Source organism: Microcaecilia unicolor, chromosome 2 (genome assembly GCF_901765095.1).
Source record: "Microcaecilia unicolor chromosome 2, aMicUni1.1, whole genome shotgun sequence".
In the NCBI taxonomy this organism is placed as follows: Eukaryota; Metazoa; Chordata; class Amphibia; order Gymnophiona; family Siphonopidae; genus Microcaecilia; species Microcaecilia unicolor.
Genome location: NC_044032.1, coordinates 434,878,407 through 434,897,181, shown reverse-complemented (window position 1 = coordinate 434,897,181; position 18,775 = coordinate 434,878,407). Strand labels below are relative to the sequence as shown.

Below are 18,775 nucleotides of genomic sequence, written 5' to 3'. Positions count from 1 at the left end.
ATTTTTTGTAAACAACTGGAGCAAAGTCATTGAGTGCACACTCTTTTGAAATAGGGAGCTCTATGTGCAAAGAGGACACACTTTTTCTGAAAGAGTGCACACTATGGGCCAGATTCTTTGTATGCCACCAAAAAAAAATTGACGCCAAAAACCCCACACACGCTTAGTGGTATTCTATAAACCTCAACTAAAGTTAGGCATGGTTTATAGAATGTGCATAGGGACTGTCCCACAACTAAAATTCAGATGCAGTCGCTTACGCCAACTAAAATCTGGTGTAAATGCCCACATCTTATGCAGATCAGGCATATTCTGTCACAGTGTGTGTGAGTTTCAGGAATGCCCACAACTCGCCCAAGCCCCTCCCGTGGCCACACCCCTTTTTGTGATCTACACATTAGAATTTGCCCACACCACTTGACAGAATACGTTTAGAAAGTTGCATGCATAAATTCTAATTAGTGACAATTGGTGCTGAGAATTGCATGTTATTGACCAATTATTGGTGCTGATTAGCTTGTTAAACAATTAAGTTGCAGGTGCAAATAAGCTACACACGCAGATCTGCACGCACAATTTTGGTCGCTTTCTATAGAATTTGAGGGTATACATGCATGAGCAGTGGTTTCCAAATGCGCAATGGATGCCCTTTTTTGCAAATAGCGTGTACTCTCTTGAAAGAGTGTGCACTATTATCAGCAAATGATAAAACATTCATTGTTGTGTTTTCTCTCTACTCGTTTTTATTTGACAACACCAGGCAACGACATGGGATATGTTGCTGACATTTCCGATATTGTTCCAAATGAATGCCCATCCCTACTATTTACCCAATATGTGACTATTTAGCATCAAACTAAGGGATGTGGCCACTATCCAAAACCAAGCTCTGTCCCTGTTCTCTTCTATTTTGAATTTCCACATATGGGCAGTAATCTGCATAAATCTTTATGCAATCCCAGCTGTAAAGCAGCCTCTGACATCAAATATTTTTCTCAGTAAACAAGCTGCACAGTTCATAGAAACTTTGTGGTGGGTTCCAATTCTTTTTTTTTTCCATAATGCTGTTGCAGCATAACTAACATTACATAATTCATTAAAACCACACTATTATTTTAATCAGAACAAGCAACATAGAAAAGGTTCACAGTTTTATACATGGGACATTTTGTGAATTTAAAGTCATGCTTAGAATAAAAAGTCAGAGCTACAGTTCACTGTCAAACTCAGACTTCTTACAGGTTGTGGTGAACGGGCTTTGTAAGCTTAAACGGTCATGTACAAGAACTTCTTTGGATAATTTTCATGTTGGTGAAATAATAAAGAGGATATCACAACGTGCGAAAAATCAATTTTTCCCCATGACTGTTATAGCTACTGGAATTCTATACAGCTTTTTACCCTTTGTTCAAGATATGGAGTGGTGTTCCAATTGCTCTCTTCTTTTCTGTGCTGGCATAGACAATGCTGTCATAGCTTAAATGTCCGGCATAACTCTATGCAAACACATGAAGACAGCATAAGTGTAGGGCAGGCCCCTGGGGAAGTTTGGGGTCAAGGGAAAGTGCATCAGAATGAGACCTTTAGATGGGGAATAGGGATGAATGTCTGAGAGGGTAGATGGTGGAAAAGTGTGAGCTGCTGTTTAAGAAGGCTGCTTCACGTACTCACCACACCCCCTGCCACTGTGCTTGTACATATCCACATGGACCACAGCATACCAGTCTTGTTTTAGTTTTCTTAAGCTGAAGTGGCGTCAGGCCCCTTTCTGGGTGGGGTCAGGGCAGTCACTCTGCTTGCCATCCTCTAAGGTTGCTCTTGATAAGAGGCTAAAGAGGCTAAACTGGGTGAGAATTTGTGAAATTTTTGAAACGTGTTTGCTCGGTTAGAACACAGGTCCACCAAACCCAGAATCCTGTCTCTGATGATGGTCAATCCAGGGCAGTATTTATTTATTTCTTTGTTAATTGGGATTTATTAACTGCCTTTATGAAGAGATCCACCCAGTTAGTACTTGGTAGGCCCCAAACAGCAGATCTGTTCCTTATTATTCACTCCCAGGGCTAACTGAGGACTTTCTCCAAGGTCTCTTGCTTAATACGCTAATTCTTTCAGGAATTTGTCCAAAATCCTTTTAATCCTAACTGTGCTAGATGCTTTAATCACATCCTTTGGTGACAAATTCCAGCTTAATTGTGTGTTGACTGAAAAAAATACTTTCCCCAATTTATTTTAAATCTACCTGATATTTTCGTCATGGTGTTTCCCTTAGTCAGTGCTCTTTGAAATAGTAAATCCATTTCCTATCTGTTCCACCCACCCATGATTTTATAGACCTTCTTTAATTTTTGCTGAGGATGCAATTAAGTAGTTAGCATAGTTGAAATTAAAAGGGGCTTGCACAAGTTCCTGGAGAAAAAGCCCATAAACAATTATTAGCACCATACGTTTGATGGATACTCACTGGATCTTGTTCGTAGAAGACTGTTTTTGTTAATAAATTGAGCCATTTTACAACATCCTGACTTGTAGGATTGGCTCCTTCAGTTCCTTTCTTTTGCTTGTACTGTTTTATGGGAGGCTTTTGTTTTCCTTTTCTTGTTTGGCATAAACAATTATTAGACAGCAGACTTAGGGAAAACCACTCCTTATCTCTAGGAGTAAGCAGCTAGGAACAGGTTACTGCTTGAGATCATGCCAGGTACTTGTGACCTGGATTGACTACTATCAGAGACAGGATGCTGGGCTCCATAGACCTACCTTAAATGTTGATTTGCTATGCAAACCACAAAGCTCCTATTTCAAAACTAATAGCACATTTAAAACAAAATTAACAAAGTGTTGTTTTTTTTCCCAGTTAACACACAGTTAAGCTTTGGAATCTGTAGATGGAGTATTGAGACGTACTTTAATAAACCACTTGCTAGATAGCTAGATTCAGTTCTCAGCAAGTACAGCATTCACAGCCACCCGGGGGGGGGGGGGGGGGGGGGGGGAAGTCCCAGCTAATGCACAGATGTAACAGCTAGTGGATAGATTCAGGGAGCAACCAGTTTCTGGAGAGGCATGGGCCTTGGCTCTCTGACTCAAGACTATCTTTGCATTAGCTGGTCAAGCTTGGAGGGAGGAGGGGGTTAAGCAGCAATGAAAACTCTGTTTTTTTGTTAATGAAGATACTAGCCTAGTAGATGTTGGTAACAACTGAGCAAGGTGCCAAAAGAGGCAGAAGGAAACTACCAGTCTAAAAAAAATAAATAAATAAAAAATGAAAGGTTTGTGGTTTCAGCTATAACAAGCATAGAAAACAACTGCTACTTGCAAAGGGTTTCAATTGATGCTGTTTCTAGTACACAGAAACTGAACTTCTGCTATACAATATTCTAAGGACCTGTCACAACTGTCAGGACTGGTAAGCCCTTGGACCAAAGTTGGAGCTTTGGCAAACAAATCACCTGGGCTGGCACAGGCAGGAATCAGAACAGACTGGACTAGGATAAACTAACAGAATCAACAAGGCAGGACACAAATAACTAAACATAATGGACAACACAAGAACCGAATCCAGACGAGGCAAGGAAAAGAAGGCAAAGGGCCAGAACTGGAACCCAGACAGGACAAGGCAAGACTCAAAACTGGATTAAAACTGAGACTGGAACCCAGAAATGCAAGACAAGGCAAAACATGGAAGTAGATTAAAACTGGGTCCAGAAAAAGGCAAGGCAAGGACAAGGCAAGGACTGGACCCGGACAGGACTAGACTGAAAGAGACAAGACAAAGCACAACTAGACAGGCAAGACAGGGTAAGGGCTAGGCAACAAGAATAACAGAAGCAAGACAATAAACAAGGCAGGGACAGGATTCAGGATTCTCGAACAGGCTTGGCTGGAAAAGGATTCAGGATTCTCAAACAGGATTCAGGATTCTCAAGCAGGCTTGGCTGGAACCGGATTCTGAAATGGTCTTGGCATGACTGGAACTGGATTCTGGAATGGGCTTGGCTTGACTGGAACCGAATTCTGGAATGGGCTCGGCTTGGCTGGAACTGGATTCTGGAATGGGCTTGACTTGACTGGAACAGGATACTGAAAGGGACTTGGCTTGGCTTGACTGGAACAGGATACTGAAAGGGACTTGGCTTAGCAGGGAACTGGGACAGAGCTAGCTCAAACATAGAGCAGGAGCAGAACCTGGCTCAAACACACAGGAACAGAACTTGGCAGAAACAGAGCTCAAGAGCCAGGAAGCAAACATGGCAGGCAAAGGATTAAGCAGACTAAGGGAAGACAAACAAACAAACAAAGAAGCAATGTGCTTACCAGCACCCACAGCTGGATAGCAGTGAAGTAATCAGGTATGATGCTGGCTTCTACAGACAAGAACCACACACACAGGAAACAGAACAGGGAATACAGAAACAGAGCTTGGCTAAACACAGAGGTTGGCTTAAACAAAGAGCTTAACTATAGCAAGAGTCAAAAGCAGGGCTAGACTAAAAGCAGGAGCCAAGCATAGAGTTAAACAGATACAGACACCAAGGGCAGGGTGTGGTTCTCAGGATCAAGGTACAAAAGCAAGCACACAGAAACAAAGCAAGCATTGAAACACAAGACTCAAAGAAACACAGAACAGCCCTTCAGGAGCAAGATACTCAGGAACAAAGCCAAGCAGGGAAATGCTCTAAACAGGTTAAGAGATTAAACAAGATTAAGAGACCTCTTGCAAAGGCAACGTAGGAAAGCTCCCTGGGTCCTTATAAAGGAGTAGGCTGATGATGTCATAAGTAGGAAATGAGGCAGAAGCAGGGAGACCAAAGCGAGGCTTGGCTTCAGGGCCACCAAAGCGAGGCTTGGTTAACAGGAAGAACAACAACGGGAAATGAAGCAGAAGTAGGGAGACTAAAGTGACGCTTGGCTTACAGGAAGAACAACAATAGGAAAAAAGGTAGACTGGAGAGGTCACAGGGCTAGATACAGAGAAACAGTAGGTCTGAACATAAGGGTGCGGCCACAACTGTGACAGGGCCCAATATTCAACTGGTGGTGATCAGCGTTTTTCTGATCGCCACCAGCATTATCCCTAGAAATTCAATGCCAGATCAAGTCCAAGCTCTGGCACTGAATTTCCAGCGAAAACATAATCAGTGAAGTGCAATATTCAGCACTTAACCAACTATGATAAACCCCATAAAGATAGGGCTATTATGTGGCTACCTTGGCCAGTTAAGTGCCAAATATCAATACTTAACTGGCTGAGTGCTGACTCTACCCCTTAGAATGCCCCCAAAATAGCTGGTTTCGTGTTGGGAGCCAACTGGACATTTTCAACGATACTATTCAGTTAAATGCTGCAGAAAATGCCTGGTTAACCCTAAGTGACTACTAAGTGAAGTAATCATCTTCATACATTCACAGTCATCTCAGAAAACGTGCAGTCCAATGATGCACCTGAATCATTTTCCTCATGCATTCTAGTGATGCCTACAGTGGTGTTACAGTACTGAGCAAATACTCCTCTAATGGAAGTATATTAAAAAAAAATTAACAAAAGGTGTTTGTATAGCTGTGCTAATGTAAAGTCTCTCATGTAAAAGAAAGAACAAGGCTGGTAGTTCTGCTCTAGAGATACTTTCTATTCAGCACAGAAATGTCATGTCCAATGAGAGTGTTTTAACATTACATTCATTTTGAAGGGCACATGCAAAGGTTAGGACTGTGCCTTTGCCTGCCTGAAAATAATGTGAGGCCCATGCAAGCTGTTATTTCATGTGGATAGTTGTGCACACAATAAGAATTCCTGCTGTAACCTGATATGTGGAAAGCCCCTTCTCACCACGTCCACTTCACTTCATGAGGCAGACTCTAATGGAATGCAGCTGTTTGTTCCTCTTTTAATGCACGTTCCCTGCTTTTCCATGTTGGTCTTCTCCTGTGTACATCATCAACAAACATCAACATGATGCGTATAACAATGCCCACTCCAGTCTTACATGGCCGCCTGTTTTGGAACCTGTCTCCTCCCACTCCTTTTTTTTTAAAATTAAATTTCATTTATTTTTTTTTGACAACACCCAAGAGCATTTTACAGTGCAATTTCTTAAGTATACAAACTATCAAGAGCTGAGGGTTCACAGTGTGCTGGGAGAGGGAAGGGGAGGAGTGGAGAGACAGTTGAGCTGTTGCCATCACCGTATAAAACTCAGCTACTGGTCATGTTGTTTGTGTAGTAGAGACTAAAATGGTTCTTTTAGATCACTGGTACCGTATTCAGGTACTGTACAGTGTCGGGACTTCAGTCTCCACCATGCTTAAAATAAGTCATCTCACTGCAGATGCTATATGAGAAATATGGAGAGTTGTAATCCAAATTTAATGTACTGGGTAGGCCAGATACGTTCCATCAAATACACCAAAGTTAACAGTGTCCGTTTATGCATCAGTGAAGCGTGACGTACAGTTTGAGGACTGTCCCTTTTTTCTGTTTGCTTTTTTCTTTGCCTTAGCTTTCTTTTCTTTTTGCCCCATTTTACTTGTTTTCGATTTCTTTTTGTTTTCATCCTCCTTATACCAGGGACCCCAGACTCCTCCATTGAGTTGAGGGTTACTCTTGGGGTCTTTGGGGGGATACCGAACAGGAACTGCAGTTTTATTAAACTGTGAAAGCCTTCTCAGTAGCTGCTTCACAACATCTGGATATTTGTTAGAGAGATCGATCCTTTCATATGGGTCAGCTGTTATGTTAAAAAGCCATACAGTTTTGCCACCTGTCCAGGAAACACGTTCACTGTGCCAACGGTTGGGACCCATGTTGCTAAAGCTCTGAGGTGGGACCCATTCACTGTATCCTTGATTTCCTGTGAGTAATTTCCAGTGGTTCACTCTAATTGCTGACTGAATTGCAGTGTTCCATATCCCAAAGCCAGCAGCCCAAGAACCATTTCTAGCTTTGATGTAAATGGGATCAATGTTATGCAAAATATCCACTCTTGGGGAACGCTTACCTTCACTTATTGTCTCCCATATGTCATATCCATCTAATTGAGTATTCTCGTCAATTTGCCCTTCGGCCAATGTGACTAAAGTAGGATACCAGTCTGTGATGTGTAAAAGCTCTCTACACACAAACCCTGGATTTTTCAAAAGGGGGCTGTGGACAAATCCAATAGCACGGATCCCTCCTTCCCAGTAGGTCCCTTTGCTCCCTCGGAGGGGCCAGTTGCTGCCTCCAGCCATTGGCTGCCCACCATTATCCGAAGAATAAATGATGATGCTATTATTGTAGTAACCGTACATCTTCAAAGCAAGGGTCACATTGCTGATAGCCTCATCGAGGCATGACAACATGGCAGCATATCGCCGCCTGTTTATGTTGATAATTGACCTAAAATTTTCAAAATACTTGCCTGGTGCTTGCAGAGGGGAATGAACTGCTTGGTAAGCAATGTATAAAAATATAGGTTTTCTGGGATCATGAGCAGCTAAAATCGCTTGCACTCTCTGTGTGTACATTTGTGTTGAATATACACCATTATCATGATTCCATGCAGCATCATCATTCTCATATAAGTCATACCCACATACACCAGGGCTGTCACACTTGTAATGAGTGTAATAATCCCCACTACCCAAAAGTGATCCGAAAAAGGTATCAAATCCTCTCTGCGTTGGCATGCATTCTTTTCGGTAGAACCCCAAATGCCATTTGCCAACCATGTGTGTAGAATAGCCAACTTCTTTCAGTTTCTGAGGTAATGTTGCATTATCCAGAGGTAAACAGTTGGGCTGCGAAGGTCTTATGATAGAGTGCTGGAGACCTGTGTGTATCTGGTACCTGCAGAAGAAACCAAACAGAAATAGGTTAGAATGAAAAACACAAACAGAAACAGATGAATGTGTAGAGGTGACAATGTAAGAGTAGCTGGATTAAGGGGTGGTAGTTACCAACATGAGCTACCGTTAAGATGAGTTACTTTATCACCAACTCATGCTATTTTAGTACAGGTCCCATTTTATGCAATGAAACCTAAGGGGTAAGTTATGAATGTGGGCTACCATCAAGACAGGTTATTTTACCACAGGTTGTGTTATTTTATATACCTAATAAATTCCTTCCCTCTTCTCTCTACTCTCTTCCCTAATTAATCTCTGCACAATAATAATTGTACCTGACATCCAGGATTAACTGTTTTACAAAACTATGTAAGCCACATTGAGCCTGCAAATAGGTGGGAAAATGTGGGATACAAATGCAATAAAATAAAATAAAAAATTTACCACAGGTTTTCATTGCATAATATGGGACCCTGTGCTAAAATAACTTGGCTTAACAGAATCCCACATTGATAAGTTCTCCCCCCAGTTACTAATAACTGAGGTTAACAGTAAATTAACACATCTTAATGGTGGTGCACGTTGATAACTCCCCCTTCCCAAGTCTGCTTATATGTTATTCTCATGTCTCCTTGCTGGTTGAAGATGGAAGATTGAGTGCAAATTGCTACATAACAGTCATAAGCCATATCTAGAAGCCAAAAACTTAACACAGTAAAAGATGCTACAGATGAAGAATCCCAATACCAGAGCCTTACAAAAAAACAGTAAGAGGAACTATTAATTACAGATTCTGCACTTCTAGGTTTCTAATCATGCAAAATAATTAAAAAAAAAAGCCAGCTATGGTGGAAAAAAGCAATATGTCTGATTTTATATAACATGACATCTATGTGAAAAGATAAAAAAAGCACCTATTTTGTAAAGTCAACATGATACCAATGTGCCTTTATATATTAGACACCCAGAACTAGCCCCAATGGAGGGCAAATACCAATGCACACCTTTACACCTGCTTCAAATTTGTACATTTAGTACATGTGTACTGGCCTATTTTATAACACACATGTGTACATCACAACTTTGTCTAAACTACACCCCTCAGAACATCTACACACAGTTTGAGTAAAACTAGGGTGGATAAGTGGAGTGGAGGAGTGGCTTAGTGGTTAGAACACCAGTCTTGCCATCCAGAGGTGGCCAGTTCAAATCCCACTGCTGCTCCTTGTGATCTTGGGTGAGTCACTTAACCCTCCATTGCCTCAGGTACAAACTTAGATTGTAAGCCTTCCTGGGACAGAGAAATATCCAGTGTATCTGAATGTAAATCACCTTGAGCTACTAATGAAAAAGGTGTGAGCAAAATCCAAATAAATAAATAAGATCCCTGTGCACACGAACAGAAATAAGGAGGAGGCTGGGAATTACAGGCCTGTTAGTCTGACTTCAGTGATGATTAAATGCTTCTACAGCAGAGGATTGTGAGGCTTTTAGAACCAAATGTACTGCAGGACCCAAGACAGCATGGTTTTGCTAGAGGCAGATCTTGTCAGACAAATCTGATTGATTTCTTTGACTGGGTAACTAAACAATTGGATATGGGAGGGGCGCTAGATGTGGTGTACTTGGATTTTAGCAAAGCTTTTGACATGGTTCCATATAGGCGACTGATAAATAACGTGAGTGCTCCTGGTATGGGCGCTAAAGTGACTGGCTGGTTAAGTGGAAGAACACATAGGGTAGTGGTAAATGGAATTTTCTCCTAGGAAAAGGATGTTATCAGTGGTGTGCCACAGGGATCGGTCCTTGGGCCGGCTGTTTTTAACATTTTTGTAAGCGACATTGCGGAAGGACTGTCTGGTAAGATTTGTCTCTTTGCAGACAATATGAAACTTTGTAATAGGGTAGACACCCCGGAGGGTGTGGATAGCATAAGGAGGGATCTAGTAAAGCTTGAAGAATGGTCCAGAAATTGTCAACTAAAATTTAATGCTAAAAAAAAAAACAGGGGCATGCACTTTGGCTGCAAAAATCCAAGGAACGGTATTGTATAGGGGGTGAAGCATGAAAGGCGAGTGGAACTTGGAGGTGATTCTTATAATAATAAGGTGGCCAAATATAAAAAGTGACAGTCATAGCCAGAAAGCTGCTTGGGTATATAGGGAAAGGAATGGCCAACAGGATAAAAAAAGGTGATCGTGCCCTTGTATACGTCTCGGGTGGGGCACAATTTAGAATACTGTGTGCAATTCTGGAGATTGCACCTTCAAAAAGATATAAACAGGATGTAGTTGGTACAGAGAGAGGCTACAAACCTGGTCAGTAGTCTCTGTCATAAAGTGTATGAAGACAAACTTAAAGATCTCTATATGTATACTCTGGAAGAAAGGTGGGAGAGAGGGGATATGATAGAAACATTTAGATAACTCTGTGGCAATATTGTACAGGAGGTGAGCCTTTTTTCGAATGAAAAAAACTACAGAATGAGAGGGCATAGGATGAAGTTAAGAGGTTATAGGCTCAGGAATAATCTAAGAAAATGCTTTTTTATGGAAGGGGTGGTGGAAGTGTGGAATAGCCTCCTGGTGGAGGTGGTGGAGATAAACACTGTATCTGCATTCAAGAAATCATGGGACAGGCACATGGGATTTCTTAGGGAGAGAAGGCGATAGTGGATGCTGTGGATAGGCAGACTGGATGGGCCATTTGGCCTTTATCTGCTGTCATGTTTTTCTGTTTCTACATACTTTTTATATATAAATGCAGTCCCATGCAGTTTTATTAAAGCCTTTTTCTACATGTAAAATAGGCCTTACACATAGAAAAACCTTTATAAAATTGCCCCCATAATGTCCTAAAGCCAATATGAAGCCTAGTTACAGACTATCATTTGGTCAGCAAAGCTGGATATGTGACCACACCATGTGAACAACAGGAAAATAGGCCATCATTGGGAAAGAAACAACTGAAAATACTATATATTTTGGATTTTGTTATTGTTCTTTGGAGAATGTCTTTTATTCTTTAGAAACTGGGGAAAGGCCGACAGATGCTCAAAAGCGCATGGTTCGGAATAAGATATCTTTAAAAGATATTACCAAACAAGGAAGATAGGGCATATTGCACTAAACAAAAAGATAGATATAATAGGCATCTCTGAGACCTGGTAGAAGGAAGATAACCAATGGGACACTGTCATACCAGGGTACAAATTATATCGCAGTGAAGGGGTAGAATTATATGTTAAGGAGGGCCTTGAATCAAATAGATTAAAAATTCTGCAGGACACAAAGCACATCTTAGAATCCCTATGGATAGAAATTCCATGTGTAAAGGGGAAAAGGATAGTGTTAGGAGTGTACTACTGTCCATCTGGACAGGATGAACGGACAGATGCAGAAATGTTATCAGAAATTAGGGATGCTAACAAACTGGGTAACACAATAATAATGGGTGATTTAATACCTCCAATGTTGACTGTGCAAATGTAATATCAGGGCATGCTAGAGAGGTAACATTTCTTGATGAAATCAAGGATTGCTTTATGGAGCAGCTGGTTCAGGAACCAACAAGAAGGGGAACAATCCTAGACTTAGTCCTTAGTGGAGTGCATGATCTGGTGCAGGAGGTAATGGTGCTGGGGCCACTTGATAGCAGTGATCATAACATGATCAGATTTGATATAAACTCTAGAATAAGTACAAACAGGAAATCCAATATGTTAGCATTTAACTTTCAAAAAGGAGACTATGATAAAATGAGGAGAATGGTAAAAAGAAAACAAGCCTTATAGGAGCAGCTGCAAAGGTCAAAAATTTACATCAGGCATGAGCGCTATTTAAAAATAGCAAGCCAAAAAAAACACGAGGGTGGAGTTACACAAATTCCTACGAAAAGTAGAATCTGAGTAAAGGGGGAGTAGGAGGAGTAGGCTCTTGAACAACACCAGTAGGCGACGTAGGTTAGGAACAATCTCTTTATTTAAATATACACTCAACTCAACACAGTTTTGGCGCTAGAGACGCCTTCTTCAGGAGTCTTGTGATATATAGATATACGAATATTAAGCTCAAAAAGAATGAAAGCAAGGCTTCTGCTATAATTGTAATCCACTGCCGATGCAGGAAAAACAGCTCAGCGTATTCAATTACACTTCCGTGAAGCCCAGACCAGATATAGCACTGCGTGCATCTAGTAGCGCTATACAAATGCTAATAATAATAGTATTAAAAAAGGAGGAAGGAAGGCCAATTTCCAGCGAGGCGTGTCATCAGTTTCTCTTTGTTCCGCGTTTTGGTTCCCTGAAGAAGTATCTCGAAACGGGACCGTCAGAATCCAAACGCAAGCAGGAACAGACTGGGATTTATACCACAAAGATAAGATAAGTGGTTGTTGGCATGTTTACACACAAGTTGGTTTTGATTGTCGATGCATGAATTTTACAGCATTGCACTAAAACCTTTTGGATTATTAAAACAGCATTAAAAAAATTTTTTTTTAATTATTTTTGTTCACTGGGGGTTTTTTCAGTCAATGATGACTTGTTGTGCGTGCAATAGGTTTCATGTTTAAATAATTGCCGCACTTGTTGAGACTTTTTCTCCCTGTGATTTTTTGATATATAGACAGTATTACTCTGCTTATAGTGTTCATTGATTTAAACCTATAATCACCAGCGCTACCAGGGCCAACCTTACCAATAGGCAAGACTAGGTGGTTGCCTAGGACAGCAGCTTCTGGGGGCAGCAAAGCTACAGTTTAAGCAAAACAATAGGTCCTGACAGCTGCACAAACTCAAAGAACCATCAGTGTATAATTAACCTGCAGGAATGGTTGGCAATTGTCAAACAGTTCACTGAGCCAGGTAAATGACCTCTGGAAATTGCCCTTGATATATGTATGTGTATGTGTGTAATATGAGTAGGTATATATTTAAAATTATGATGCCCAGTTCTACATTTTTGTAGGATTGTTGTGGATAATCATTACTGTTTTTATTATTTTTTTATTATTATTTTTGGGAGGCAGGGGCAGGTTAGAGGTCTGAAATTAAATTGGTGCTGATGGCGGTGGGGTTTAAGGTTGAAGCTGTCCAACAACCCTACCTATATAGTCATTCTTTAATGAAAGTAGACCAAAAACAGAGTTGCACGTCTCCTGCAAGGTTGTGCATCATGAATTTCTAATGAGGAATACACTCTACTAAATTCTGTAGTGCCTCAGCATGAAGCAGCTGGGTACACATTTACTGTGGATTAAGAGCAAATAATAACCAGACTACAGCCTTTAGGATCAGTTACTTAATAAGTTACATGGAAGGTTTCAGAACTCTATTCCCACATCTGTTTCTTCCTTTTCTATGGTTGGAGGATAAATTCCAGTCTGTAGAATGGCCTGTCTATCATTAGCACATTCTCTCTCGCAAGAGAAGAAATGTGGACTTTATTGGGAATGCAAATATGAATCATGACAGATATATAGGGGAAACATTTTCATAAATCAACATATGTCTGAAGTTACAAATTTTCCAACTATAAGCTTACGTGTGGTGAGGTGCTGCTTAACCTTAGTTACTCAAATTACTTGGAAGGCAGTTGATTTACTTGTGATTAGGATATGTGATGGCTGGCCACTGACAAATCGTGTAGAGGTCCAGAAATTCATAAAAATAAAAATCCAATCAATTCTAATGCATGAAGAGAAATTCTACAATCTAAGTACCTGTGTTTATGTGCCCCTTGTATATATAAATAAATAGACTAATAGTGAGACCACGGGAGGCAGCCCGGTTAACTCCCGAGCTCTGCGGTGAGACTGGATATTCAATGCTGGGCCATATCTGGTGACTGGAAATTGAACATCTGGTTTACTTTGGGCCAGTTTAAACTTAACCGGCCAAGCCAATATTCATTGCTGGCCAGTTAAGTTTATAGAGGCCAAATATAGGCCTGCTATTTTGGCGACCCAATTTGGCCGCCAAACTTAGCCGGCGATGCGCCGAATATTTGCGGATAGTAGGTTATATCACACTATATAACTGGTTAGACACTAAGCGCCGACTGCAAATATTCAGCGGGAGATAACTAGCTATCTCCCGCTGAATATTTGTGGATAGCCGGTTAAGTGCTACTTAACCAGCCAAGAACCATTCCTCTTGGAAACAGCATGCTGGGCTTGATGAACTTTTGGTCATTCCCAGTATGGCAATACTTATGTACTTATGCACTACCGTACAAGCACTCCAGAACAACATGGCTCAGTTCTACATCATATACTATTACTACTACTATAAATCACTTCTATAGCGCTACCAGTCGTACGCAGTGCTTTACAATTGAACATGAAGAAAGACAGTCCATGTTCAAAAGAGCTTACAATCTAAATCAGGACAAACAGACAGGATCAATAAGGATAAGGGAAGGACAGACAGAAGGACACAAGGATAAGATAAAAGTGACAAGTCAGGAGTCGAAAGCAGCATCAAACAGGCAGGCCTTTAGCCCGGATTTGAAGGCAGCTAGGAATGGAGCTAGACGTAATGGCTCAGGAAGCCTATTCCAGGCATAAGGTGCCTATATACCACTCCCCCTCCATCATAGGTGTCATCAACTGCACACACGTTGCACTCAGACCCCTCCCCCCCAGGAACATGAGGAGACCTACAGAAATGTAAGAAATGTAGAAAGGTATGGCATTTTCATTTAACATAGTGACAAAATATAGAATAGGCCCTAGCTAAAGTTGTCTCTAACAGAAAGCATTTCACTATATCTTAGCTGTTTGAATCATTGCACAAAGGAATCTGTAATGAGCAGGAGAAGGGGGGGGGGGAGGCTTGTAGAAACTGTTGCTTGAAGCAAGGTCAGGAGACTGGACATATGCAAGATAAGTATGAACAAAGAAACTACAGAGAGGAAGAGAGTGAGAAATCCCAGCTACTGTTAATAGCACACTAGCAGACAGGCAGGTGACCATTGGCCAATGAGAAAAACTTAGGGGCAGACACTTAAATGTAACTATAAAATCTGCGGAATCTTATAGAAATCTGTGTGTGTATAGAGGGAAGCTCCAAGTTAGAGCTGACAGAATACACACCCATTCTTGCAAGGATGACTATTTGACTTTTGAATAATAAATTGCTTAATTAAGCCTTGGTTCATCAATCTGATTTTATGAGTCTTATTTTTGTATAGGTTCTCAGGTTATCTGGGGGCTATTTATAACAGAAATAATCATTTCACTCCATTAACATGCAGGTTGTAGGTGATGCCCAGTGGGAGACTGTGAATGTATGTGCCCTCTACCAGGCTCCACACACGATGCCTGTATCCTTTAGCATTCAGGAATCTACCACAGGTTTGACCGAGAGGAGATCACCAGTGGTTGGCTCCTTGGTAAGCAGTACAGGGATTCCCCAACCCCCTCTTCCTCCCCTCTCCTAACCTTCAACATACTCCCTCCATCTAGATGCCTCCAAAACCTCCAACCATTATCCGTATCTCCACAAGGTCACCATACCAGCCAATACACACCCATGTCTGTGATTCTGTTTCCTCCCACAGGTGACAGAGGTTACTCCCAGCAAACCTGGCTCATGACTCCCATAGTCTACCCTCAAAATAAGGCACAGGAGGAGTACAACAAGAAGCATAAGAACACCCACACCATCTTAGAATGCACCTTTGGCCAGCTCAAAAATCGATTCAGATGTCTGGACTATTCCAGAGGGGAGTTCCTCTACAGTTCTGAAAAGGTTGCCAAAATTTTCATGGCCTGCTGCATGCTGCACAACCTGGCTTTCTGAAGAAGACAGGCCCTTCCAGAGAAGGAACAGCAACCACAGCAGCAGCCACCAGACCTAGAGGATGAGGGGCTCCCCTCTCCTCTGCGCACAGAGCTGACCAGGGAGCATACCAGATGGAGGTCCGAGCTAAAGATGCAATCTCATGAATTTTTAGTAAACGTAAGTGCGCTATTTATTTGTGTGCAGCAGCACCACCTCTGTAACATCCTTCACTACCACCACCCCTCTCCCCCCAGCACACTCCCCCACTCCTTCTCCCCAGCACACACCACCACAGCATTGCAATTAAGTGCTCACAGCGCTACATCATCCTTCCTCTCCCCTTCCTCCATCCCCTCTGGGAACCACCTCTCCCACCCCATCCCCGAGCTGCTGGCGATAGTCCAGGTCTCACAGGAGCAGAAAGTGTGTCAGAGTCCTCCCTTGTGGATCTGCCACTGTCCTCACAGTCATCAGTCCATCCTACTGGTAATCTGGACCCCTGATTGGCCATGTGGCTGCTTTGCCAGGGTGCATGTACTGTCCCTGAGGGGCCTCACAGTTGTCCCACTGCCTTGGGTTTCTCAGGGTCCCATCCTTGGGCGCTTGGATGGTGATCATGGCTCAGTAGTTGAGGCAGGTGCTGTGAAGCTTGCCTGGTGGCTACCTGCAGCTGCTGTGCAGGGTGTTGCTGCAGGACTAATGGTCTCACTGCTTCCAGTTGGAGGTTCAGACACTTGCTGTTTGGGCAGTGTGCTTGCAAAGGCCACTGTGTAATCCTAGAGATCTCGTTGGATCCCTAGAAGCTGCTGCCAGATATTCTGGGCTGCCTCTCGATTCTCCTACTTTCAGCATGTACTCTGGTGTGCCTTATTACCTCCTTCCCCACCTACCTGAGAACTTGTACTTCACATGGGAGTGCTATCAGTGAGGCCTACCACCAGGGCCACCGAGAGCCGGAGCCGGGCCCGGGACAAGGCTGCTCCTGGCCCCCCCCCCACCCGAGGTCGCCGGGTCCCCCCGCCACCCACCCAACCGAGGTCGCCGGGCCCCCCTCCACCCGCTATCAGGCCGGGCCCTCAGAACTAACCTTAAGCCTCCTTTCACTTCGCAGCAAGCAGCGGCAGGGCAGACCTCTCCTCCTTCCTTCCGTGCCCCGCCCTCGCAGATGTTACGTCAGGCGAGGGCGGGACATAGAAGGAAGGAGTGGCCTGACATGCTGCTGCTTGCTGCGAAGTGAAAGGAGGCTTATGGTTAGTTCTGGGAGTGACGGAGGGCGAGCCAGGCGGCAGCGGCGCCGGGCCCCCCTGGAGGCCCGGGCCCCGGGACTTTTGTCCCCCCTGTCCCCCCTCTCGGCGGCCCTGCCTACCACACTTTCCCTGCTTGTGGAAAAAAGGGTGACACAGAGAGTACAGCCAGCACAGCTTTGTTTGTCCAAACTTACCTGACTCCCCAGCCTGTGCTAAGTTGTCCTGGCTCCGCATTCCTGCTGTACTTGGAGCCCCTCCTATAGCAGCTGTAGCTTCTGCTTCCAGTAGTCTGGCAGCTGCAAATTCTGCGTCAGCAGTTTGTTGGCCAGCCGCAGCATCTGCCACCTTCCACCTGTAGCTGTTGGTTCCCCTACAGGCCAGCTGTGGCTCCTCATAAGCCTTCTCTGCTTCTATTGGGCCATCTTCAAATGCCACTGGGGGGGGGGGGGGTGTTCCTAAACTAATTGCTCCTGCTCTTCATCTTCTGCAGTTGTCTCTCAGCTAGTGTCCTTGGCATGCTCTTCCTTTTCCACTGTGACCTCCTATGAGTGCTCAACAGGCACCGATTCACCTCTTCCTCCAGATGTGCCTGCTTCCTGCTGCCTACTGGCTTCCAGCTTGATATCAGACCCTGTGTCCTCATCTGTATGGGGAAAGTAGAGGAAATGTGTCTATCGTACAAGTTAACCTGGCAGTCTTCTGCAGCCTTTCTGAACATACCATTCCAGGTGCACTTCTAGACCACAACTGATGAGGAATGACATTGTCATGCAATAAAAAAAATTATGCCCCTACGTCCAATACTATAGTAGCCAAGGGGTTTGATGCACTGTGTACCTCAGAGGCAAGGGTGCTGGACAGCCACACAGACAGATGGGTACAGAAGGAAGGATTGTGGAAGTAGTGTGGAGGGCACAATGAGAAGAACATAAGAGGCATAGAAAACAGGAAAAGACACTGGTGATAAGCCTAGATGGAGGTGGGGAAAGAAGGCACCTAAACATTACAGATACAGGGGTCCTCCACCTAGTGAGCTGAGTGGCCCCAGACCTGCCCCCTAATCATTACTTCTTGTTGAATTGTGGGGATATGGCCTCTTGATAACTAGCCTTTCAGCATGTACTCTGGTATGTCTTATTACCTCCTTCCCCACCTACCTGAGAACCTGTACTTCACATGGGAGTGCTATCAGTGAGGCCTACCACACTTTCTCTGCTTCCGGAAAAAAGGGTGACACAGAGAAACTTACCTGACTCCCCAGACTGTGCTGATTTGTCCTGGCTTCCCAGGACACAGATGCCCTTCTGGGGAAAGGAGCCTGTGCACCATGTGCTCCATAGGGTCAAGGTTCAGGGTGTCCGCACCCAGCCTTGCACCTCAAAAACCTCTTCAGCTGCCTCCATTTTCTTTTGATGTCTTTTATATTTCTATGTGCATGGTAGACTGTATTAAGCTTCTTGCATGAGGTGAACCATTCTTTTTCCTTGGTATATGTGCATATACAGTGGGGGAAATAAGTATTTGATCCCTTGCTGATTTTGTAAGTTTGCCCACTGACAAAGACATGAGCAGCCCATAATTGAAGGGTAGGTTATTGGTAACAGTGAGAGATAGCACATCACAAATTAAATCCGGAAAATCACATTGTGGAAAGTATATGAATTTATTTGCATTCTGCAGAGGGAAATAAGTATTTGATCCCCCACCAACCAGTAAGAGATCTGGCCCCTACAGACCAGGTAGATGCTCCAAATCAACTCGTTACCTGCATGACAGACAGCTGTCGGCAATGGTCACCTGTATGAAAGACACCTGTCCACAGACTCAGTGAATCAGTCAGACTCTAACCTCTACAAAATGGCCAAGAGCAAGGAGCTGTCTAAGGATGTCAGGGACAAGATCATACACCTGCACA

At 43.2% G+C, this 18,775-nt stretch overlaps 1 protein-coding gene across 1 annotated transcript in view; it reads right to left on the bottom strand.

The window, feature by feature from the left end:
• Positions 1–5,027: 5,027 nt before the first annotated feature.
• ARSJ (arylsulfatase family member J) overlaps positions 5,028–18,775 on the bottom strand; it is a 90,110-nt gene continuing 76,362 nt past the window's right edge. The window contains exon 2 of the mRNA XM_030190816.1: positions 5,028–7,828. Within this exon, the coding sequence (XP_030046676.1) occupies positions 6,427–7,828 (1,402 nt within the window). The 3' untranslated portion in view covers positions 5,028–6,426. The remainder of the gene's footprint in view (positions 7,829–18,775) is intronic.